General features: G+C 38.8%; 1 protein-coding gene across 7 annotated transcripts in view; it reads right to left on the bottom strand.

The window, feature by feature from the left end:
• The window catches only part of LOC101745630 (PH and SEC7 domain-containing protein), a 42,834-nt gene that overhangs the window by 2,442 nt on the left and 13,956 nt on the right, over positions 1–26,436 (bottom strand). For 2 of the 7 annotated variants that reach the window (XM_021351323.3, XM_062670171.1), the window contains exons 2-19: positions 21,400–21,466; positions 20,767–20,820; positions 20,331–20,427; positions 16,260–16,505; positions 14,516–14,635; positions 14,136–14,238; positions 12,493–12,626; positions 10,947–11,045; positions 9,617–9,708; positions 8,249–8,622; positions 7,643–7,818; positions 6,557–6,750; positions 5,439–5,634; positions 4,690–4,853; positions 4,173–4,299; positions 3,776–3,877; positions 1,635–1,779; positions 240–365 (exon numbers count right to left, since the gene is read on the bottom strand). In XM_021351323.3, the coding sequence (XP_021206998.2) occupies positions 240–365; positions 1,635–1,779; positions 3,776–3,877; positions 4,173–4,299; positions 4,690–4,853; positions 5,439–5,634; positions 6,557–6,750; positions 7,643–7,818; positions 8,249–8,622; positions 9,617–9,708; positions 10,947–11,045; positions 12,493–12,626; positions 14,136–14,238; positions 14,516–14,635; positions 16,260–16,505; positions 20,331–20,427; positions 20,767–20,820; positions 21,400–21,466 (2,616 nt within the window). Of the gene's footprint in view, positions 1–239; positions 366–1,634; positions 1,780–3,775; positions 3,878–4,172; positions 4,300–4,689; positions 4,854–5,438; positions 5,635–6,556; positions 6,751–7,642; positions 7,819–8,248; positions 8,623–9,616; positions 9,709–10,946; positions 11,046–12,492; positions 12,627–14,135; positions 14,239–14,515; positions 14,636–16,259; positions 16,506–20,330; positions 20,428–20,766; positions 20,821–21,399; positions 21,467–22,033; positions 22,674–26,436 lie in introns of those variants that run through there. The other 5 variants (XM_021351324.3, XM_062670172.1, XM_062670175.1 and 2 more) reach the window with 4 other exon arrangements.

Raw genomic sequence — 26,436 nt, 5'->3', positions numbered from 1 at the left:
TTGTTCTTGAACATCTTAAATTTAAATTGTAAAATTATATTGGCAAGTTGTCACAGCCCTTCAATTTTATAACGTGGCCGTTTGTAAGGCTTTGGTTGCCGTTCATAAGAATGTAATAGATACAAATTTATTTAATTTTTTTTATTTCAGCTGTAGAATTTGAACCACACATATTACTTGATACGAATATATAGGGCGTTTTACCGATTAGACTCTTAGACGTTATTCAATTAATTTACCTCGTAAATTAGATAATGGTCTTTATCCCAAGTATGGGACGAGTTATCCCGCGCCTGTCTCTTGAGTTGAGCAAGTTCTTCCTCTAGTCGCGCGATACGGTCTTCGTGATCTCTTAGTTGATCGCGCTGCACACAGTAAATGTTAATTACAAAAAGCTCAGGAATACATTTTATCAAAACATTAATAAATGAAGTTTTATTTCCTCATATATTGCTAGATGTGGTCTCCCTAACTTGTATCAATGTTGTAGCTCTATATTGAGCAATTGGACAACTTTGTTTGTTAATGAAATGGTCTGAAAAAGTGTTAGACAATCTAAATCTTTTATTGTTTTAGACAGTGTAGGAGTAGGAATTGGCCTGCACAAGGGGGCTTCTGCGTTTGACATCGCCTATCGTTTTATCATGTATCATATTATAATATAACAAACTAATGCCATTATAATATGTATTATATAAGGATATCATTGGCATATACAGATAACAAGGTGATTTTTTTATGGATAGACCGAATTTTAACAACCAAATCTAAAAATAATTTATAAAACAGTGATTCTTAAATATTTTTGTGGAATAATACTTTTTTTTTCTCACGTCAAGCCAAATATATGTCGTGCATGGTCGTCATATTTTTTTTATTGATTAGATGGGTGGACGAGCTCACAGCTCACCTGGTGTTAAGTGGTTACTGGAGCCCATTAACATCTACAACGTAAATGCGCCACCCACCTTGAGACTTAAGTTTTAAAGTCTCAGTATAGTTACAGCGGCTGCCCTACCCTTCAAACCGAAACGTATTACTGCTTCACGGCAGAAATAGGCGGGGCGGTTGTACCTACCCGTGCGGACTCACAAGAGGTCCTACCACTAGTAAATGTAAAAGTAATATGTGGCGAATCGTTGTACATAAATTTTTTTTTATGGGATTTTATAACCTGTTAACTAAGACCTTAAGTCATGTCTTATTTTAATTTATTTTCTTATTTTTATGAAAAATTATAATATGGTGTGAAATAAAATGAAATAAAGGTAATTAATTTGAGACATTAATCAACTGGGATGAAATGAAATGAAATGAGATGATATGGGATGAAATATAATCTCAGTAAAATGGTGGTCATTTACTGAGATTTTTTCAGTGGACTTTTTGGAGGATCCCGAGAAGTTACGTCCGGCGGCTTTGTTTCATTTTCCCACATTTGTGCACACTCACAGATATTAAACAATTAATAAACCACCGTTATTACACATTTAAACCTGAAGAAACACTAAATAGACAAAATAAAATAAATCACACGACTTCACTCTTCGCGTTCCCGCCAAAAAAGTCATATTAATGTATGATTAGGCTGTAGTGGCGTGCAGTGCGCGTGATGGGGCGGGGTGTGCTCCTACCATAGACAATTTGCTGTGCGACGAGGGTAGCAGCGGCCGCTGGAACTTGCGCTGCGAGCCGACGGCCGCGGCCAGTGGCGCCGCCGAGTACGACGCGCACACGAAGTTTATCGTCTCCACCCACGAACATAACTCCTTTGAGTCACTGTAACAACATGATATATATCTATACTAATATATAAATTTACAGTGGTTTTTAAGGATGTTCCGTTATAACTACTGAACCATGCAGCCGATTGACTTGAAACTTAGTATCCATGTAGAAAATACATGTACTTAATGGATAGGCTAATATTAATATGAGTGTTGGACTCGCTACACCAGTTGCGGGGGCATTAATGATGAGAATCTTTGTGGGGGCGAGAAATAATAATGTTAATTTTAAATGCGAGCGGAGCGGACGGATACAGGTAACAATATGAATGTATTGTGCTCTTATTACAATAGCAAGCTCTCTCAAACTTCATATTCCTGTTGACAAATATTTAAGCTTCTCAGCTGTATAAGCTTATTGCAAACCAACTATATGTACATACTGAGACCTTAGAACTTATATCTGAAGGTGGGTGGCGCATTAACGTTGCAGATGTCTATGGGATGCAGTAACCACTTAGCACCAGGTGGGCTGTGAGCTCGTCCACCTAAGCAATGACGACAAAAAAAACTAGACAAGTCGATGCCCTAGTCGATTCACAATGACAATTCGACAATTTTTACATTATTAATTCTGTTTTTTTTTTTGAAGTTATACTTCTTTAGGCGCGTTATGAAAAACTGATGAGAGTGAAATTTTACGATGCGCGCGCACCGTGACAGAAAATTAACAGAAATGAAGTTGCCCACTATATCGCTCATTACAATACGACCGACGTAACTTCGCGAGTCTGAACATAGCCGCAGGTGAACTTTCACGCATGTACACTCGTAAAAAAGTGTTATTAGCAATCATTTTTTAGTAATATAAATAACAAAATTATTATTTAATATAATTCATACTAAATATTATTAAATTATTAACGTTAAATATTTCTTATTAATTATTTAAAATAAAAAAGGGATAAATTTAATAAAAATAAATTATAACTTCTTACGCGCGTACATAAGTACACGCACCCTTTTTTTTCTTACCCAAGCTAATAGCCTTGAGAGGCTATTTCAGCGTAACCTTAACTAGTAGGTGAGCTCACGGGGCTCAAACCTGACGACGTTGCTAACACGAACCCTAGCAAGAGCCGTGCTTCGCAGAATCTACCACCGGATCGGAAACGCGACCCACTGAGAAGATCCGGCGAGAAACTTAGTGGGCTGTGTCTATGGGTTAATTTACTCGCCGAACCCTTCGTCGCAAGCGACGGGTTCGGCGAGAACAGTGACCGGTGCTTGAGGTACCTAAAAGCATCGTTAGTGGATCGGGAGGATCCGAAATTACGTCAGGGGCGACGTCGACTGCTTTCCTTTCTTTCCGCAGGATCGGGAATGTAATTCTGGCTAAGCACCGTCAAGTACCAGTTCAGTTAAGCACTGTAGCCTTATATCTTATCCCTCAAGATCATCAGGCTACCTACTTCTGAGTGACTCTCGATAAATTAAATCAACAAATTGTAACGTCAGCTAAGGTTGACAAAATCCTTGTAAGCATTTACAGCATTTACAGATTCGAAGCAGGCCACGCCATACGGTGACCACTAACAGTAACTAACGCCTGCACGTATGTCACGAATTTGAAATATGTACCCACATATATTATGTACATGCACTTTCAATCAGAATTACCTCATACCCGATCCTGTGGACCGAATGGTAAACAGTCGACGTCGCCCTAAACACGTCATTACGGATCCTTCCTATCCATTAACGGTGCTTTTAGGTACCCAAGCACCGGTCATCGTCCTCGTCGAACCCGTCGCTTGCGACGAAGGGCTCGACGAGTAAATTAACCCATAGACACAACTCACTGAGTTTCTCGCCGGATTTTCTCAGTGGGTCGCGTTTCCGATCCGGTGGTAGACTTTGCGAAGCACGGCTCTTGCTAGGGTCAGTGTTACCAACACTCCGGTTTGAGCCCCGTGAGCTCACCTACTAATTCGGTGAATCTAGAATAACCCCTCGAGGTTACTAGAATAGGACTAAAAAAAAAATACCTTGTTTGAAATAAAAACTCTGCTTGATCGGCCGTCTGCAATCTAAAGACGTGTTGTTTTTTAGTGTAGTCTATCGCTTTGGTAGCCAGCGCGTGATGTATCCTTGAACAATACAACAATTCTAATTAAAGACTAGAACTACTATATTTTTGTTAATGGTGAAAATGTTTTTCGAGCTTTCTACGTTATTACAAAACTCGACACATATGATTTTGTCTACGATTTATATTTAAATTTATCTATTACATCAAATTATTATTCGACTCGCATCTACATTTCGTTATTTCTTTGAATAACAGATTTTTGACAATATCATTTTTTATGAAATTTAACTACATTTCTTACAGATATCTATTTATACTAGAATAAATTTATTTCGCGCCCATGTTACTCTTACCGGATAGCGTTGTGTAAATTATCTGACATTTGACTGCGCCTGAAGCCGTGTTCGTCTTTATGTAGATACAAGACCAAATCTCTTAAAGTACAATAAAACATTTTCCAGCCTCTCCGTCCGAAAGGTGCTAAAAAAACAACAGATACATTAGTTAAGAATGTTGGTTGATTTGATTTTTATTCCTTCACCGTGGAAATCAATCGTGAACATTTGTTAAGTACGTATTTCATTAGAAAAATTTGTACCAGCCTGCAAACGATTCGAACGCCTGCACGGGATTCAAACGTCGGTGCATCGCTAGATGCGAATGCACCGGACGTCTTATCCTTTAGGCCACGACGATCATGATTTGTTAATCCTATATCAACAATTCCCTAAGGCTTGAAGCCTTAACGATACATGTGCTGTCGTCCCAAATCAGTGGGATGTTACGGTGACAAGTACTTTTTATTTTATAGTAAAGTTAGACCTATTCCGACTGAAAAGTATGAAACGTTCAAGATAAAGGCTTGTTTACTTCTTTTCCCGTTGGGATCGACGCAGCATTTCCTCATGACGTATCCCTTCTTGTACTCGACGGCGCGCGAGGGGTCGGCGACGTCGAGGAAGGGGTTGGCCCCGCCCCCCGCGGCGCGCACCTCGCCCCCCGCCCCCGCTGTCGCCACTGCGCTCTCGGTGTCGCTACAAAACATCAACATATTTGAACTAATGTCTTCTTCAGTGTGCTTAGTGCGAGTTTTTCAACGTTCTCGACAGTGTAAAAGTTAACTCAAATTTGTAGGCGTGTAAACGTTTGCCTACGTTTGCCGCTAGGGGCGCTGTTCCAACTGCATACAAATTCGAGTTAACTTTTACGCTGTCGAGAACGTTAAAAAACTCGCACTGAGCACACCCGACTATATTTTGTAAAACGTTGAGTCACGTGTGTTTTCGGTACTTTTAGGTTTTATCATTTTTGTTATTACGGTATTAAAATAAAACGTAGTTCTAAATTGAATTCAATTGAGCTTTTTCCAACTTAAGCATTTTAAAACAGATAAAACTCGTTCCAAGTAACCTTCACTATAAATTTTGTTCTAAATTTTGTATATAACAAATAAATATTTATATAGACATTTAACTAAAATTTACAATTAACGATTAAGTTGTTGCTACGAAAAAAATATATAAGAATTAAAAATGGAATTTAAAAGAAGACATAGTTGAAAATACAGTACAGTACACTACACAATATAGTACAGTACATAGTACAGCGAGGCTACGTACAGCGCCCACTGCAGCGGCTGCGAGCGGATGGCGTGGTACAGGTGCTTGAGCGTGTCGCGCGGGAAGTTGTCGCCGTCGTTGAGGTCGGCCAGGTTGTCGATGAACTCCGCGCACGACATCCGCTGCAGCGCGCCGCCGCAGCCGTGCAGGTCCGTGTTCAGCAGCATTATGGCGCACGTCAGCGTGTGCACTGCGTCTGTGGAAGTGGAGTCGGGCTTAGTAACCAACTTCATACATACAGTGAAGCGGCTTTAAAAGATACTAGTTGTACCCGTCCGCTTCGCTGGGCATTTAAAATTAACATTATTATTTTTCACTCCCACAAAGATGCTCATCATTAACGCCCCCGCAACTGGTGTAGGGAGTCCAACACTCATATAAATATTAGCCTATCCATTAAGTATATGTATTTTCTACATGGATACAAGTTTCAAGCCAATCGGACGCAGAGTTCAGTAGTTATAACGGAACACTGTAGATTTATCTATTAGTATAGATATTCAAGATATTTTGATTGGAATTTACTAAAAATATTATCACTGGTAAGGTAAAACCGGTTTTCATAAGGCTAAAAATACCATAAAATATTCTTTATTGTATTCGATCAAGCCTCTATAAAACACATACTGAAAATTGAAAAACAATGAGTGAACGTTTTTATTTTATAATGTGATTTAAGATAAGAGAAGTATACAGCCAACCGGATACGTAATAGTAGAGTTCATCTCATGGACACTAGCATTGTCAGCACCTCACCTAAGACCTATGTACAAAATCACAACCTGTATACCCATTAATATGCATTAACAGACAGTTATGACTGTCGGTCGGTACTTGAACCATTGTACCATGGTTCACTTGCGGACTAAATAATAATAATAATAATAATGGTTTGATTCGAAGTAAGTATCAGTTGAATGGAACATTTGAAATGTATCCAACTGATAATTATTTTTAATAAATGTATCTTTTTTATTTGATTGGTTTTGTTAATTTTAAGTATGTTTCAATGATACTATGTACACATATGGACTTGTTGTCTGAAATAAATAAATCATTCATCGTTCATTCATTCATTCATTCCATCATTCATTAAAATTATTATGAATACAAATTACCCTGGGAGTTAAAAGTTCCAGGGTTGCACTCCAGGTACCTCCTGGAGAAGTGCACGAGGACACGCTCCCGCTCCTGGGTCTCGCCGGAGAGCGCGAACCGTGCCAGGAAGGTCCGCAGTGCCGCGTCCAGCGTGGTGTTCGCGAACTCGAAGTGCTTCACGTACTCTTCCGCTACGGCGCGGGAGAACTCGTTACTGTAATGTTATGTTTCATCTCTGAGTGAAACACTTTAATTTGCAACTAAGATAGATGAGTGTTTCGATCTTGTACCTTGAAATGCGCTGTCGAGAATATGCGATTTCATTATATCTTTCAAACGCATGCATGGTATTTTTTAATTAGATTGAATAGTATATTAAGCAGCCTATCAGTAGACACGCTGTAATAAACTGATCATCCTCACATTAATGTTTTCAAATTAGACTAGTTTCATATGAAACTGAAACCACAACCTTTAATTATTAATTATGTTTATATTTAATGTTTAATGTACACTGAAAAAATCCAAAGAAAGACTTGATTCAGAAATGAATCCAAAGAAAGAATGATTCAGAAATGTATTCTCTCAGCAAAAAAAATTAGATCAAATGAATATAAACCATAGTGGGTGAATATGTGTAAAGCTAGAAATTTTTTTTTTAATAAAAAATAAAGACACATTCATTAAACCACAGCTGATTTTTGTTTTGAATACCTTACTTTTAGATAAAATTGACATCAAGTGACAAGCAAAATAATGCTGCTTTAAAAAAGTTATAAATCTATTCAGAGATCAAAATAATATAAATAAAACAAAAAGTATAATTTTTTACTATCATTCCCTATTTATAAGAAATTTAACAGCTAAACATAAAAATGAAGAAATAAGCTTAAAATTATTTAAAATAATTAAAATATACATAGACACAAACTTGTTTGAATGGTCTAAAAGCTATTCAAAAATAATTATAAATCTCTATAACAAATTTGGTGGTAAAGCTGTCTTTGTTTTTCAACTGAACAATAGGACAACTAGTGTTCTATTTCAACTAAAATGACCTTATTCGATTGCTATTTGGGTTTAGAATATCAAAGTGCGATACGTACTTTTTACTGAGGTGCCTTGATACGTCAGACTTCTTGAATCCGTCAAGATGATAGAGTCTCTTGGCAAGTCTCTCGGCAGACGGGATGTCCACAGCCTTAGGACTGTAGTGGAAGGAATGCAACGAGTCGCCGTCCGAGCCCTCGTCCGACCCTGTCTCTGACGAACCGCAGACCTCCTGGACAATACAACTACATATTACATCATCATTTTAATATTGACATACCTATTTGTTTTATGCAATTACATTTAATGGTTGCATTGTTTTAATACTAAGACAAAACGAATTTAAGTCTAATTTAATAAATACTTCTGTATGTTTTTAATAAAAAATGTTTCAAATATCTCGAGATCATTTTAAAATTATTATTATTATTATTTTTATTGCCTTTGTAGGCAGACGAGCACACGGCCCACCTGATGGTGAGTGGTTACCGTCGCCCATGGACTTCAGCAATGCCAGGGGCAGAGCCAAGCCGCTGCCTACCGAATTAGTGGGAGATACAAAATTATGTGTCTTTTTCAACCTATCCGTCGATTGAACTGTTCGGATTGACACTGTTTTTAAATACACATGTATGTAGCAAAGTATTGTTGACCGTTCTCACCTGGTAACCCTGATTCTCTGGCGACGTGTAACCGTTCTCATTACCGTTCTGACTATAATTACTGTTATTGTTATTGATATTTACATTCTCGTTCGAATTCTGGTTCTGTTTGTCCGGTCCCTTTACTTGTATGACTATTCTGTGGTCGTTGTTGTCTCCGTTGAGCGTGACGTCACTGCCGTGCTCGTTCGAATAGCTCGAGTTGGACTTGGCTCGCTTGTGGCACGGCTCGGAGACGAGGATCGTGGAGTCCGAGTCCGAGGGGTCGGAGAGCTCCATGCGGGGGCACTCCCGGCCCGTCTCGAACATGTCGTCCTGGTCTTGGTAGTCCGGACTCGATATGTTTGAGACGGCTTCGGAGAGACTCATGTCGCCTGTAATTCATTCAAAAACTTCAACATTGAACGATTAACATGCAGATGACGTGCCTTGACGTCGGAACGCGGAAACAGGCTCATCCTCCAAATTTTCTATAGTAATCATTTTTTATTTATTGCTTAGGTGGGTGGACGAACTCACGGCCCGCCTAGTGTTAAGTGGTTACCGGAGCCCATAGACATCTATAAAGTAATTGCCGCCACCTACCTTGAGACATGAGTTCTAACGTCTCAGTATAGTTACAACGGCTGCCCCACCCATTAAACCGAAACGCATTACTGCTTTACGGCAGAAATAGGCCGGGCGGTGGTACCTACCCGTGCGGACTCACAGGACGTCCTAGCACCAGTAATTACGCAAATGATAATTTTGCGGGTTTGATTTTTATTACTAGTTTACATCTGAAGCTTAAACATTTGATTGACAAAATAATTCATACGACATCCACTCTTCATGTTCCCGCCAATATCTTTTTTTTTTTTTTTAAGAGATTTTATGACCTGGTAACTAAGACCTTTAAGTCATGTCTTATTTTACTTTATATTCTTAATTTTATGAAAAATGATAATATGGAATGAAATGAAATTAAAATGATTAATTTGAGACATTAATCAACTGAGATGAAATTTAATGAAATGAAATGATATGGGATGAAATATAATCGCAGTAAAATGGTGGTCATTTACTGAGATTTTTTCAGTGGACTTTTTGGAGGAACCCGAGAAGTTACGTCAAGCAGCTTTGTTTCATTTTCCCACATTTGTGCACTTTCACAGATATTAAACAGTTAATAAACCACCATTATTACACATTTAAACCTGAAGAAACACTAAATAGACAAAATAAAACAAATCACACAACTTCACTCCTCGCGTTCCCGCCAAAAAGTCCCCGCCAATATCTTAAGTGTGAATTGAACGAGTAAAGGAGTGTACAGTAGATCAAAGGATGGTGATACAAGTGTATCACATACCGTTCAAGTTAAGTTACCGTTAAGTTTGTGATGTGGCAGTAAGGCGTGCGCGGCGGCGCGGTGCGGGGACAGCGCCGACGACGACGACGGAGACGCCGGGGACGACGACCTGACAACAACACGTCTCTACAACACATCTAATATATAAAAATAAAAACAGTACAGGTGCTTTCAGACTACGCTTTTTTTTTTTCTTTTTTTATTGCCCGCCCATCTAATGGTGAGTGGTTAGCGTCGTCCGTGGACTTCAGCAATGCGAGGGGCAGAGCCAAGCCGCTGACTACCGCTTAATACTATCCACAAGCCTCGTTTGAAGAAGGACATGTCATAGCGCTCGGGAAACACTGAGGAGGGGAGCTCATTCCATAGCCGGATGGTACGTGGCAAAAAAGTCCTCTGGAAACGCACTGTGGCCCCAGATAGGTAAAAACGAGATGACGGTACTATCTCGAATAATTCCTCAGAGCACTCCCCATGGAACATACGGTACAAAATACAGAGGGAACCGAAGTCCCGAAGAAAAATATTAATACGCTATACTATAATGCCATATAGTATAGCAGCGTATACTTAGCCAATAATATACACAGTACAGTACAGTGTGAACGTGTCCATAACAATGTATGGTGCGCGATATTGTTGTGCTATGAGCTATATACTATATGTTATTATTATATTATAGCGTAGTCTGAAAGAAGCTTATTATGTTAGTTTAATCGATGCATCGTATTTGGTTCGTCGGATCGATTTAAGCCTTGGCTTCATTCCAATAGATAAACTGAATATTGAAGCGCTCAATTTCAGTATTGACGGCAAAACGTTTTGAATGTCACTTTTATCTATTTGACGATTTTTTGTGTGTGTACCAATGTGATCGAAAACTTTCATTTATATTAAACGAAGTCCAGTATGTTTAGTTCTTAGATAAACTAACGGTAATACTTCTTGAGAGAGAATGCAAATATTACTAATTAACTTAGTAGCTGTTTTTTTTTTAGGAACCCTAGTTGCGGTGTGATGAAAAGCTTTCCACGGTTCGTATGATCGGAACTGATATATACACAAATATTACAATATGAATTATATCAACATTTATACAAAATGTTTTACGAATTAACCTATTCTCACGAATTAAAATTTTTAATGTTTTGTTTTTATTACTGATTTGGATAAATGTATTGATGAAATTCGGAAAGAATTAAATATTTCATGCAATTTTCAGCTTTACGGGTAGGATTGATCGGACGGAATTAATTTCCAAATCGATCAATTAAAAAAAAAATTTGGTAGGTTTTTAGAAAATTGGCAACACTTTTAGGTTAGACAGAAACAAATGTTGTTAGTTACCTCTGTGAAATAGTGTCGGAGATGGAGGTGGAGTTAGAAGGAGTCTGTTGTGAACGTTCCATCGCGCTCGAGACAGGCGCGTTGTAAGTCCATACGATTCTGTGCACAAGCATTTAGTTTTTTACCATTGGTTCCACCATCTTAGCATTGGTTCAATTAAAATTGTTAAGGATAGGTATGGTTAATGTGTTTTTTTAGCGGTTAAAACGGCTCCCAAAACCCGGACATCTAGACGCATGCCATTGCCCACTTTAAGATAAGACCCTCAATACTGGCGGGGTTCGAACCGGAGCACGTGTTTGCTTCAGGGCAGATCCATGCGAGCTTTCAACGTATCTTAACCAGCACCATTTTATACAAGAACTAGAGTGAGATAGAAAACTGTTAACATGATCGTTACTATGGACAGAAGACAGGGAGGGGACATGAGATGGACGGGGGTGCATACTCAGATAAATTGATACTTTAGTAGTGTTGTTATATGAATACTAGCGACCCGCCCTCGCTTCGCTTCGGAAACATTAAAACACACATGAAAAAATGTTCATCAGAGACAATGTCGGCTTCTAATGGAAAAAGAATTTTTCAAATCGGTCCAGTAGTTTCGGAGCCTATTCGAAACAAACAAACAAACAAATCTTTCCTCTTTATAATATTAGTATAGATAAATCTATCTAATAATATCGATACACAGATAGTGTGGCAAATACTATTGGTTACCTAATCATCAAATTTCGACCGTCATCTGACTGATATCGCGATATTTAAAATACATTTTATGTATTACATTATCTTACTTGTTGTGTTAAAGAAAAAAAAAGAAACTTAAATAGCTTTGACTAATAAAGAAGAAAACCGTTTGGCAAGCACTGGAAAAAATTGTTCTTAATGAGTGCGGTCTAGACTACCGCTAACCGCTTTATTAGATCTGACCATTTGTCTGGTGTTCTGCCCACGGCGAGCTTTTAACCTTATAGCTTAGTTGGCTGGACGATCTGACGGCCCACCTGGTGTTAAGTGGTTACTGGAGCCCATAGACATCTATAACGTAAATGCCGCCACCCACCTTGAGATGAGTTGTAAGGTCTCGTAATAGTTACAAACAGCTGCCCTACCCTTCAAACCAAAATGCATTACTGCTTCACGACAGAAATAGGCAGGGCCGTGATACCTACCCGCGCGGACTCACAATACGTCCTACCACCAGTAATTACCCAAATTATAAATTTGCTGGTTTGATTTTTATTACACAAGGTTATTCCTTCACCGTGGAAGTCAATCGTGAGCAATTATTAAGTACGTATTTCATTAGAAAAATTGGTACCCGCCTGCGGGATTCGAACACCGATGCATCGCTCGACACGAATGCACCGGACGTCTTAACTTTTAGGCCACGAAGACTTCGACGGCACTTGCGTTCTATGCGATCCAAGATTATCAGTTCCTCTAATACATGTCCAGGAGACCGCGTGATGTGTCCGAAGTAGCTCATATCACGTTCTTGGCCGATGGCCGAGTCTCATTACAATGGTGGAATGTATCAGACCTGTCTCTTTCCACGTCGGAGTCGGAGCGCGGCTGGGGCGTGGCCGAGTCCGGTCTGGCATCGAGCAGCGTGTTGAGCGATGACGTCACGTCCTCCTCTAGCTCCACGCCCACAGCGCTCAGCGACCATTCCTTCTGCAAAACACGACCTTGTTTAACTTAGAATAAAAATTAGACAAACATATAATGTATTAATACATAGTTATCGATGTAGCAAGACCATTGAGTTTCTCGCCGGGTTTTCTCAGTGGGTCGCGTTTCCGATCCGGTGGTAGTTTCTGCGAAGCACTGCTCTTGTTAGGGCCAGTGTTAGTAGCACTCCAGTTAGAGCCATGTGAGCTCACCTACACGTCAAGGAGAAGTTGAAATAGCCTCTTAAGGCTATTAGCATAGGTAAAAAAAAAACATATCTCAAGGTGGATGGCGGCATTTACGTTGTAGATGTTTATGGGCTTCGGTAATCACTTAACACCTGTGCGCTCGTCCATCCATAGATGCAATAAATAAAAAATAAAAGTAAATGTAGCTCACTACTGTCACACTGTGATAAGGAAAACTTTACTGAGCATTCTAATTTTAGGAAAAAAATGTATATACAAATTTAAACACACATTTCTAGTATAACACATTTTTAATAAACACATTTCCTTCACGTTTCTCTTGCAACAAACAACTTTAGTGATTCTTAAAAAATGTAATCTTATCGATTTTTTTATTTTTTCAAGTGAATTTATTTGCAAATATATTTTTGTTTTTTTTTTTTCAATTTTACTGTCTCACTTTATCTATTGTTTATCTGTACAATGATTTTATCTAGTTATGACAAAGAACAACAGCAAACGACACAGAGCTGTGATAACAGAATAGGCGATATTGATCAATAGTCATTATTTCATTTGGACATAGATCATGGTTACTAGGTCGATCTGGTCCTCTAAGAAACATGCTAAAAATAAAGAGGCCTTTCAAAAATTACCACAACAAAAATTATTATTCATATAAGACGCTAATTTTTTTTTTGCAATTTGGATCAATCGCCCAAGACTGCAAGAGCACCTTGTCTACGGTTTCCGTGGCCGATACGTTTCCGGGAAAATGCATATTACTAACAGAACTTTAAGATTAATGAAAATATTTCTGGATACGCGCCATCTCACTCTACATGAATTTTTAATTGCTTTGCTAAGGTACTCAAGACTTTCGTTTCTTATTGTCTTTCTAGGCAGACGATTATACGTTCCACACGTTAATAAGTAGTCACCGTCGCTAGTGGACATCAAGCAGCAATTCAAGAAGCACAGACAAGCCGCTCCGCTAACCTCATTCGAAAATGTCATAGTGACTTGAGATTTGATTTTTTTTTTTATTCAAACACCAGTCACCAGACTATTGATCGGTTATTCGTTTCAATGAACTTTCGTGAAAGTAGCTTATTTTTTTGGGGAACTAGAATCATCACTACAAAACAACATTTTAATGACATAAAAATTAAATAGTACGATACGTTCGTCGTGGTTAGAAACGACTAGTGCAGTTCTTTTAAGAAAAGTCTGTGAATAAACAATGCATCGATATGCATCGCCAATATCTTCTCAATCTGCTTAACGTATGATCTACGACTACTTCTCGTGTATCGGTGAGTACCTGCAGGTGATCTTCAGATCTGGATGTTCTGACGGCGGGGTGGTGGCGCGCCGAGTGCTCCCCCCCGCCCGCGCCCGCCGGGGACGCCGGCTGCGATATGAACCTGCAAAACGTAACCATGTATCAGTGTATTTTGTATGGAGTTGCAACGTTTGCCTACGTTTGCCGCTAGGGGCGCTGTTCTAACTGCATACATATTTGAGTTAACTTTTACGCTATCGAGAACGTTAAAAAACTCGTACTAAGCACACTGATCTTATGTCTCAAAGTACGTGGCGGCATTCACGTTGTTCAAGTTTATCGATTCCGGTAGCCACTTAAGAACAAACCCAACTAAGCAAAACAATACGTTGGGTTATTGGGAAAAGTTGGATACTCACATTTTAGTCGCATGTTCGTTGGCAGTGAGACCGGTATCAGGCGAGGAGTTGTGTCTTTGTGGCATTTCCACGCGGCCACACAGTCTATTCTCACTGGGCGACGCTGGTGTTGAGTTATATCTATAACATACATAACAATATGCTTTATTCGCTTTGGAAAGAAAGTTTGATGATACTGGGTTCGTACAAAATTTGATTTGAACGGGTGGCTTGGTTGAAAATAGCGTTGTTGTGTAAAGCCGTTAAATATTTAAATTTACCTTAAGAAAGGAGTATTATCAGAAAAGAACAAGTACAAATCGACCCCAAATATCTTTGACATTACAAATCACTAACCACTGTTACTACTAATAGAGCAAGAGCCCGCGACGGCCAGACCTTAGTTATTTTATAAAAGCTGAAAGTTTCTCTGTGTATGTCTCCAACACAGGTACAACATCGACTAGGTATAATACGACTAATTACAAATATAAAAGTCGAAATCACAGATATACGATCGATATAGTTCAGATTTTGTGCGTATAATGTTAACTCCGACAAATCGAGAATTTGTATAGAAATAAAATGATATACAATTGATTTTGTACATTTAAATGTTACACAGTGATAGTAACACAGTTAATAATACGTTTATCAATCCCGACCACTAACTTACACACCGAGGCGGATACATTATTTAATTTCATGACGTTCACTAAATCATTGCTAGCTGTTAGTCTAAATACATTAAAATGCAAAATACATTAACTCCAAAAACCTTTTGTTCAAAAATAAACTATTAAAAGTGATTAGTTTGGTTTCGTGATCACAAAAACCTATCGCACATTTCATAACAGCTTTTTTGTGTGCGAGTGTGTGTGTGTGTGCGCGCGCATCAAATACTGGGTTTGATGTAAGAACAAAATAAATAAAGTCAATTATAAAATTTACATAGACTCACGAATTATTTCGTTACATTAACTAATCGTTTTTATCGCACTGTCGCAATGTTTGTATGTAATTTCTTAATAAATAAGAATGATAATGAAAGTGAAATATTAGTGTCGCAGTAAAGATATTATAATATGGTGACACGCGTCGTTCTGGAGCCAAATAGTCGGATGACAAAGGATCCTGTACTTATAATGGTCTGTTATATAGTCTCGTTATATCCATCACACGCCGAGCACGTATCACTACTGTTGTTATAATATAATGGATTCAGCCATATATGTAGAAGTAGACCCCAGTATTCGACCTTATTTCCTTAGCGGCAGGGCTTTATACAGATTGACAGATATGACAGATTACAAAACCTATATAATCAAACCCGCAAAGGACCTCTCGTGAGTCCGCGCGGGTAGGTACCACCACCCTGCCTATTTCTGTCGTGAAGCAGTAATGTGTTTCGGTTTGAAGGGTGGGGCAGCCGTTGTAACTATACTTGAGACCATAGAACTTATATCTCAAGGTGGATGGCGGATTTACGTTGTAGATGTCTATGTGCTCCAGTAACCACTTAACACCAGGTGGGCTGTGAGCTCGTCCACCCATCTAGGCAATAAAAAAAAAACCTATCATCCTTGCTGTTTTGATGTTTTGAAGTGTAGAATAGATTTTTTTTCCTTGCACCTGAATGATGACGTCTTTTTCTAAGATTGGTATAGGAATATGGTGATGCCTATAACTTTCGGTAGGAACTAGATTGAGTTGATATTAGAATTTAAAAAAAAAATACAACTAGTGATAACCGTATGATGGTTACCTGTGGTAATGTGTGCGGTGTGTGGGAGCATGGTGGTTATGGTGGGGGTGCTCGACCCTCGACAGGTTGAGTATGAGGTCGCCCGTCATCATGTAGGCTTCGAACTTGGGCTGGGCCGACTTTGGTCTCCGCACCCGTTCTTCTGTGAGTAAAGCTTCGCAGCTCTCGCCAGACTGCACCGCGGAACCGTTACTGGACGATGTACTCGAGGAATTGCCGTTCGAGTTGCTCGAAGACGAACTTAATCTAAAAAAAAAGTGTGGCAGCAGATTGTTAATCATAGTATTCTGTTCCTACAGACACAGCCCACTGAGTTTCTCGCCGGATTTCTTAGTGGGTCGCGTTTCCGATCCGGTGGTAGATTCTGCGAAGCGCGGCTCTTGCTAGGGTTAGTGTTAGCAACAACTTCAGGTTTGAGCCCCGCGAGCTCACCTACTAGTTTGGTGAATCTAGAATAGCCCCCCGAGGTTACTAGAATAGGTAGGAAAAAAAAATTAGTATTCTTTGTCGAATACTTTTAAGAACCTAGGTTATTTGATTTAATGGAAATTATCACATGTAAAGTTTTTTTTTGGGAGAAAAGGATACGGCGCACCTGATGGTGAGTGGTTACCATTGCTCATGGAAGTCAGGAATGCCAGGGGAGGGCTAAGCGGCTGCCTACCGCTTGATTGTTTAGAGAAATTTACATCAGATCGTTCATTATTGTTTTACTATCATATTAAAATAAGCAATAACAGCGTATGACGTCACAAGACAGTAAACTAAACAGCAGAAACTATAGGATTATTCCATATTGACATTTGAAATACAGGGCTCGATTCGAAAACAGTTTTTCGCGGAATTGTTCGAGCGGCGATCGAAAGTGGACGACAAATTTAATAATTTATTTTTTGACTTTGATGAGTTTGTACTTTTTAGACAAAGACCCTTTGTCCGATAATCGAAATTGGACAACAAACACTGACATAAAAATATTTCGCTTCATAGATAGATATTTTACTAGTCGCTTAACTATTCTAGACTTAATAGTTTAGGACAGGGGTTCCCAAACTTATTTTGCCTACTGCCCACTTTGAGAATAAATAATTTTTTAGTGCCCCCATTTTTTCACCTACTTACATACCACTATAGCGAGAGCTCAATCTGTGTCTAAGAGTCCTTCTAGATGAAATTACAAATCGCCTCCCAAGCCTCTTACACAACGCCTCCATCTTTTTTCTGGGTCTCTTACCGCCCCCCTAATTTAGACCTGTAGCACCCACTTTGGGAAAGGCTGCTTTAGGTGAAACCGATTATTACGTTGGTACATTACACAAACAGCGAACACAAATGCAATAAAACTAAATGTCAATATTTGGAACCTGCTACTTTAAATTAATCTGTATTAATAGGGAAAGAAACTGGGGGTAAGACTTCCTGTAAACCTACACGGGCAAGAGCCCCCACATCCACTGTTTCAGCCGCGCTGCAGTTTCCCTTTGAAGGTTAGGACAGACGTTATGCAATACAATTGAGACTTAGACCTCACCTCATGCCTTGAGGTGGGTTGCAATGTTTACGTTCATATGGGATCCGGGAACCACTAACAACAGGTGACTGTTTTTTTAGCTATTGACGCAAAAAAACAAAAACTCGCCATTAAAGCACATAGACAAATAAATAACACATGATAGGTACACTCGTATTTTTTTACTAACTATTTTGTAAATGTAAATTATAATATCCTTTTATTAATGACTTTAGGATAAAGCACGTTTTTTAATTATTTTGTGGAACGAAGACATATCTTACATATCAAAACGAAATTAGGTGCTGCAATTAAACTATGTATATTGTATTATAGACTCGTTTGAAATTAGTTGGTAGTTATTTAATTTGTTCCATTAATAATGTTTTTCCATAAAGCACGTTAAGTTTATAATGTAATCACATTAAAAGTAATCACACGGTAACTATACTTGAGATCTTAGAACTTATATCTCAAGGAGGGTGGCGCATCTACGTTGTGAATGTCTAGTATGTCTAGTATGTGTGAGTGTCTAGCTCCAGTAACCACTTAACACCAGGTGGGCTGTGAGCTCGTCCACCCATCTAGCAATTAAAAAAAAAACACGGACTTGTTAACTCTTCTGAACTGCGGCATTTGAGTTCATTTTACTATTCTTAGCGTAGTAGGTTAGGTTGATAATTTCAATTCTCTAAATTTTCCGGCACATATTTTTTTCATGGCCATACATTTTTCATAAGTACATATTACTATACTATTATACTATTACTATACTATTGTATTATTATTATACTAAGAAATTCGAAAAGCCATTGATAGCGGACAAATTCTAAACAGTGTTATCTTTTAAGCTCAAGCCGATTTCGAATCAGCATTATCGATTTTTGATAAAATTTACAGCTAACATTAGTTTCCAATAAGACTTATGACGTCATTCATTAGTGTGCACGGATAAAGTCAAAATACAAACAGGGGTGGAACACCCTCGTATTGTCGGCATATGTTTTCTGATCCCTTATCGCTGGCGGAAATCAGCTGTCAAGACACGGCAGGGGTTCCATATTGATTTTCAAAAGTGTATCCTTAAAATACGGCAGTTCTTTATTCCTTATTACAGTAGAAAAGTATGTTCTTTGTCGTTCCTTAATTTTTATTTTAGTCACATTCAAGGTAGTTTTGTTATTATTTTTTTAGATGGAAGGATCGATGGGGTTTGCTATGAAAACTCCGAGCACATCTGGAGGGCTAACAAGGGCAGCTGCTTCGATGGTCAATCTACCACCTGATCAAAATGGCGATCCGTCGAAAAGATCTGGCGAGAAACTCAGCACGCTGATGCTAAAGAGCAAGTGTCACGAGGGATTTTTGCGCGAATTCGGTGCCTACAGTGTCTACAGCTTTAGTTACTGTTAGTGTTAACTTAGTGTTAGTACTAGTAGCTTACAACAGCACTGAGACGTCATTTCGGATCCTCCCGATCCACTAACGGTGCTTTTAGGTACCCCAAGCACCGGCCATCGTTCTCGTCGAACCCGTTTGCGACGAAGGACTCGACGAGTAAATTAACCCACAGACACAGCCCACTGAGTTTCTCGCCGGATCTTCTCAGTGGGTCGCGTTTCCGATCCGGTGGTAGATTCTGCGAAGCACGGCTCTTACTGGGGTTCATGTTAGCAAAATCGTCAGGTTTGAGCCCCGTGAGCTCACCTACTAGTTAAGTTTACGCTGATATGGTCTAGAGAGACCATCAGCTTAGGTAGGAAAAAAAGCACTGAGACTGTATTCGCGAAGACGTAACTAGTGCGTCGAAGTCGGCTGGCTGTAGCGTGAGCCGGGTTGGGAATGCTTTATAACGCTTAGGGTGGATTCGACCAAACTTAAATTTAAACTCGAGTAACTATACGAGGAATAACCTATTCCATGATTTTAATCTCGAGTAAATTCATAGTCGTTTTTCCACGTATACTTGCGCTAGGAATAACAATACGCGAATAGCAGAGTGAATGGTGAACAAAAATAAAATCCGGCAAATAAATGTTGTTGTTCAACGGCATAGTGTAAGAGCATACAAATCGTCAACTCGATTTTGCCGTATTTTAGTGTGAAAAAGTAGCTGTTGTGTAAGATATCCAGCTGTCAAACGTATTATTTTTATTTCTTGTTTGTTTGAGGGAATTGTCAAGTTTTGTCGTGTGGTTTTATCTTTTTTCGTTTAAACGTTGCATTCAGACTATTAATAATCATTTAGTGCATTGCGTTGACTTGAAATTAAAACAGAATAAATATTTATGAAATGACAGAAATCAGATGTTGGACTGACTGACGCCATTACTTTATTCTAGGAATAGCTCCGTTATTCCGTGCGAAACGGCGGTATAGTAGCAATTCCCGAATAGGCCCACTTCTTAGAATTGTAGTTGGTAAAACGTAAAATTGATTTACTCTCGATTAACTGACGAGTTATTCTAAGAATAAGATTTACTCTTGTTTGGTCGAATCGACCCTTAATAACACATCTCAATAAATTTATGTAAAACAAATGATAATACGAACAAACTCACTTATCGTGGTTAGAGCGGACACCGGCGCCTCCGCCGCTAGACCGCCGATCGGTAGCCGCTGACAAGTACCGTCTCACGCTCGCTTTGATCTGCGGGTCTGAAACGTTATCATTACGTTATCCTCCACGATAATTTCCAGAACTATGTGCAATGAAGTGAACGCGATATTGAATTATTGAAAGGTAACAAAGCCACTGTGTACGAAAGGCTACCCCGGTCCATTTACCGAAAGCAACCTATAAATTACATCGCGTATAGCAACCTCCTATTTGTGACGGCTTATTTCGCAAAGTCGACCAAACCACAACGGGGGGATAAACGAATTTTATTACTTGCAGCTGTCGATGGCCACACGTGCCCTCTAATGCCGCATATCGAACTTAGACATTGTAAATCATGCATCAGGATAATTTCTTGTCTAAAATAAGACACTCACCCTTTCTCAGTCTTAACGTCACGGGATCCGACGACAGTCGCAAGCATTTTAAAACTGTAACAATTTAAAATATTTCTTCTTTGAGCCGTTTTGCATTATCTCATTTTTCCGATAAACATTGAAACAAAGCACCGCGATTAGAACAAACAATACGCGTGCCAATAACAATAGCGAGTTATTTGTAGATTAATGTTGAGATATTATTTTGATTAGCCGCCGCGCAGTCGGTAGAAATCAATTTGGCCAACATTTGTTAAAGCGGACTGCTCCATTGCAAGGTACCGGATCGGTCGTACAAATTATGTGTAGAACGTGGATTGCGAAGTTGCGTGCCGACAACGGCGCGACTGAAACGCGAACTTTGGATTACATCTAATAAGATAGCGAAAGACTTTTTCGATATGACGATACGAGGAATAATTAAAACATTCATTGGATATTATTAAACGTCAAGTTGCTCGAGTTATCGACTTTTTGTTTTAAGCACGGCTCGTAACTGTACCACAGTGGCTTATTTAAGTTGGGACGTAATATTTATCATATTCAATTAGTCTGGGCCCAGTTATCTTCGTGTTAGGAATGTAGTATAGATAAATAACAAGCGCGCCGTGAGATAAATGGCAAATTTCTTACCTTCTCTGGTAGTGAACCGGTTTACATCAGTCCCATTAACCTTGAGCAAAACGTCTCCCGCCTCGACCTGTAATGCGAATATTCAGTTATTTCGAATTAAGAGAGAGAGAGAGAGAGAGAGAGACATTATACATTTGATCAAATTTATTTGGGAAACGTCAACTTGAGAAATAAGCTGTGTCGTTTAGATGCCTATTCTAGAAGGTACTTTTTTTTATTGCTTAGATGGGTGGACGAGCTCACAGCCCACTTGCTGTTAAGTGGTTATCTGAGCCCATAGACATTTAATAAATGTTATTATTAATCTTCATTATTTTATATAGTTAAATGAATGAAAAATTACAATAAAAATATAAGGCACATTTTGAATCCAATCACTTATTTATTTGTGGAATTTTAAAAGGAAAAACAAGTTCAATATATTGCTGTCAACAAGTTTTAGTTCAGATAAGACTAAATATAAATATATTCAGTGCAGAGGGTAAACAAACAACTTGGCATCAATGAGCGAATGCATTTAGATGTTCATTTTGATAATGCGTGCCCGTTTCAAGATAAACACGATGTGTAGGAAAACAATCCTTCTCTTTACTTGTGGATTGAATAGATTAAATCCTTTCTACCAAATACGTACCCGTAAAATTATTGTTTAACTACACTTTTACAGTTTCAATTCGATTTACGATAACATAAGGAAAAAACGCGACACTTTTACTACAAAACAATGTACGTAGTACCAGCTCAAGTTCACGAGCGATTAACAAACAGTATCACAACATCCTTGCAACGTTGACAATGATTCACTGAGGCGTATCTCATTAATCATGACCGGTTCGAACAAAAACACAGGTTTGGAACTTGATATTAACAACTGATCACACGACACGTCCACTCCCTTGTGGGAACTCACTGAGGCATAGTTCGTTACATCGTTGCCGAGAGGATAGCTTTATCTAATGGGAGTTCGGCTCGACTAGCGTGTCGGAACGTCCGCCCAGTTTGCCGCTCCGCTGTGAATTCGACGTTATCACTACAGGACCTCTTATTACCTCTTAATGGATTGAGTGTGCCGATAAATTTGATCAAACTCCCGCATTAGGGCGCAAGGGATATATAAATTAGATACATGTAGCTAAAACGTTAACTTAATCATGAATGATTAGTAGAATCGACCATTACGGTTCATTTAACACTAATCATACCAACCATTTCTATCGTAGTGGCTAGATAACAGTATACGACAAGTATTACTCAAAATAAACAAAAAAAGAAGGATAATAACTGTAAATTAATTGGTAAGAAAAGGTAATTTAGTCAAATGTGCAACAGCAATAAGATGATATACTAAAAGTTCAAAATGGGTAATTTGACCTATTATGGTATGTTTAGTGTTAAACTTCATATAACCGCTTGTCAATTTCGATTTCTATAATATTTGATTTTAGCGTTCGATTTCGTGCGAACTGGTTTTAAGCTAAAACGTCAATCGAAATAGGGAAACGGAGTGCGCCGTACTGATTCACAACGAAGGTTACATACAGTAAAACATTAGCTGATGATTGAAACACAATCCACTGGAGTATGACCGAGCGTAGTTACGTAAACATTGGTATGTGTGTTTAATACATCAAGAATACTACAAAAGCTAGGGTTAAAATAAATTAGACGCTATCGTATATCACTAATGAATAAACTACAATAATCGATTTCATCTATAACTTTATAGTTTTGCGAATTTATCGAATTGGATTGCTCTCCGAACATTCTTAATGGTTTTTCAGTAAAATCATATGACATAGATGTGTATACATTAATATGTTGTATTCCATATACATACAGATTGCATTTTTACGTATTAAAACAAAGACCACTTTACACAGTAGGGCTTAAATAATGAAATCATCAAAATGTCGGACACGCGTGACCTAAGTCAGGTTCTGCAAAACTTACATGTTCGTAATATCAACTGACGGCCTTAGCAGTTAACCTCGAATTGAATTCATTACTAACACAGAAATTGGTATATGCTGTTGATCCGTAATAATTTTTTTAAGAAAAATAATAATTTTAAACGTCACAGAGGTGTTTTAAGTCACATGCACAATAAATAAACCGAAAAATCACTAACTTATTGAACAGATGTAGGTCGTCTAAGTTGTACGATAAAACTGAAACTTTGAACTCATGTTTCAAGATGAGTAGTGGCATTTCCGTTGTTGATGTCTATGGGCTCTTCTTTAATACAAAGTGGGCCGTGAGCTAGTCCACCAAAAACAAAAAATGACGATTTGTGAACAATTCGAATTTAGTTTTTCATGACTACATAAATTGTGATAAAATGAATGAAATAGGCAAGAAATTGATATATGAATCCCTATTTTAATCACATATTATTTAATTTATTCATCATCGGCCCAATCCTTTCAATTCACACCATCAACCTACACATATTTTGTTAATATTGTTATGATTGGTATTTTTGTAAGTAGATATTTCCTACATATGGTATGATAGTTTCCACGTTACAATTTAAATACAAAGACGTCGTCAATGAAGTTTCTACTTGATTTAAGCCTTCTTACATTGGCTGACCGTTCTTATCTTGGTGACCGGTCGGAAAAATATGGAAACGATTTATTTAATGTTGTCATTCACACGTATGATGCATAATATTATGATTTCTAAACTGTTCTGTTAAATTGACGCAATTGAGACGAAGCGATAATTTATAAATTAATTAACATTAATTGGGCCTTGTTGTGTCAATGTTGACCACCTTGGCTCGTTATACGGCTACTTATAGAGAACTTTGGTCGGTGATTTACGAATTATTCTACTCATGAAATGCTTGACGGTCTCGGTAGAAATTCATTTATCGAAACCATTAGCGGTAAATGACAAATATTTTTACCGAGAACGGTTTGGTATTCTCCGTATTTATTCAATGTGTTGTTCCTATTTGTCGCATTCGGGAATATGTATTATTAAAATTTTGGAGCTCGATAGAAAAGCGAACCTTTCTTTTTTTTTCCTACCTATGCTGATAGCCTTGAGAGGCTATTTCAACTTCACCCTAACGTATGTAGATGAGCTCACGGGGCTCAAACCGGAGTGTTGCTAACACTGACCCCAGCAAGAGCAGTGCTTCGCAGAATCTACCACCGAATCGGGAACGCGATCCACTGAGAAGATCCGGCGAGAAGCTCAGTGGGCTGTGTCTATGGGTTAATTCGCTCGTCGAGCCCTTCGTCGCAAGCGACGGGTTCGACAAGGACGGAGACCGGTGCTTGTGGTGCCTAAAAGCACCGTTAATGGATAGGGAGGATCCGTAATGACGTGCTTTGGGCGACGTTGACTGTTACCATTCGGTTTACAGGATCGGGTATGACCTTTCTATTGTTCTACACAATGGACCACGACCCGCTTTGTATCTGTTTTGAACTAGAAAACACACTGCACTTTGAAAGGAAATTAACTGAAGCTTAAACGAATTGCCTCGAGTAGTTCAGAGCGCGAAATGTTTTCCAATAGTTGGTCGTGCAGTGGTGAGAGGAAGCTATGATACATTTAGTCACTTCCTTTGCTCCATTTTTATCGAAACAGTCAGATACAGAAACAGATATTTGTCATTTATATTTTTTTTCCTGAATAAAAGAATCGGAACGAATAACAATCCTCCTCTTAATGCTATGTTGTTGCTAAAGTACACGGAGATCACAATGTGAATACTGTCACCCATCTCAAATATTTATTCGTCCATCAACCTTTTTTCTTTTTTCCTACCTATGCTGATAGCCTTGAGAGGTTATATCAGCGTTAGCCCAGCGTGTAGGTGAGCTCAAGCCAGAGATGTTGCTAACACTGGCCTTAGCAAGAGCAGTGCTTCGCAGAATCTACCACCGGATCGGAATCGCGATCCACTGAGAAGATCCAGCGAGAAACTCTGTGGACTACCTATCAAATCAAAACGCATGGCTGCTTCGCGTTGGAAGTAGGATAGTGGTAGGTACCGACTCGCACGAGAAAAGGTATACAGTGCAATTGTACTTTGTATTTAAATTGTTATTCCTTCCTGTCTATCTCAATTACTGTTGGGTTATGCTTGACGTATTCGAAAGCAAAAGAACGAGGATCTCGGTGTGACTTAGCGAAGACATTCAGGTCTGCAAATGCATTGCTCGGATTGACGGAGCGCGAACGCTGTCTTTCCTGAGGTTTCCATGTTCTCCATTAGGCATATCAATGACATGCCAATAACAATATATGGGGTTTGGCCCCTCAGTTTTTGTAAGTGGATTTTATTTTATAATTCAAGAAAAACGATCGTAATTTGTACATGAGGTGGTGAGCTCTTAAGTCTGAGTCTCCGAATGGTGTAAATTGAAATATTTCTTGGGACAGGAGTTGAATAGACGGAATATTGCCACATGTGATTGCGCTATGAAGTTTTACGCTGTACCCACTAATCAAACCTCTGGCACTCGTTGCTAAACCGTCCGTCCAACTTCCGCCGAATTCGGTATAAGCGAATGGAAGTGGAGTGGTTATGTGCCATACAAACCTCCGAGAGCATCGGAATTCTTGCGATCGATATTCCGAGCTTTATTTGGTTTCGTAACCACTTTAAGGGTGGTAGGTTTTTACTAGTGAGTCCTCTTGTGAGTCCGCACAGGTAGGTACCACCACCCTACCTATTTCTGCCGTGAAGCAGTAATGCGTTTCGGTTTGAAGGGTGGGGCAGCCGTTGTAACTATACTGAGACCTTAGAACTTATATCTCAAGATGGGTGGCGCATTTACGTTGTAGATGTTTATGGGCTCCAGTAACCACTTAACACCAGGTGGGCTGTGAGGTCGTCCACCCATTAAAGCAATAAAAAAAAACGTTACTGTTGTTTAAAGTTTTAGTTCATTTAAGTTGATCCCATTGATTATTCATTTTCTATCAGTGCATTATCCGCCGCGCCGATGCGTTTCAGATCGTTTTTGTAACGTAGTATTCAGCTCTAGGATGACAGGACACGCTTTTCCTCGAACG

The sequence above is a fragment of the Bombyx mori genome, chromosome 9, assembly GCF_030269925.1.
Source record: "Bombyx mori chromosome 9, ASM3026992v2".
NCBI classification, from domain to species: domain Eukaryota; kingdom Metazoa; phylum Arthropoda; class Insecta; order Lepidoptera; family Bombycidae; genus Bombyx; species Bombyx mori.
Note: the sequence above shows the minus strand (reverse complement) of the source record. Positions and strands in the feature narration are given on the sequence as shown.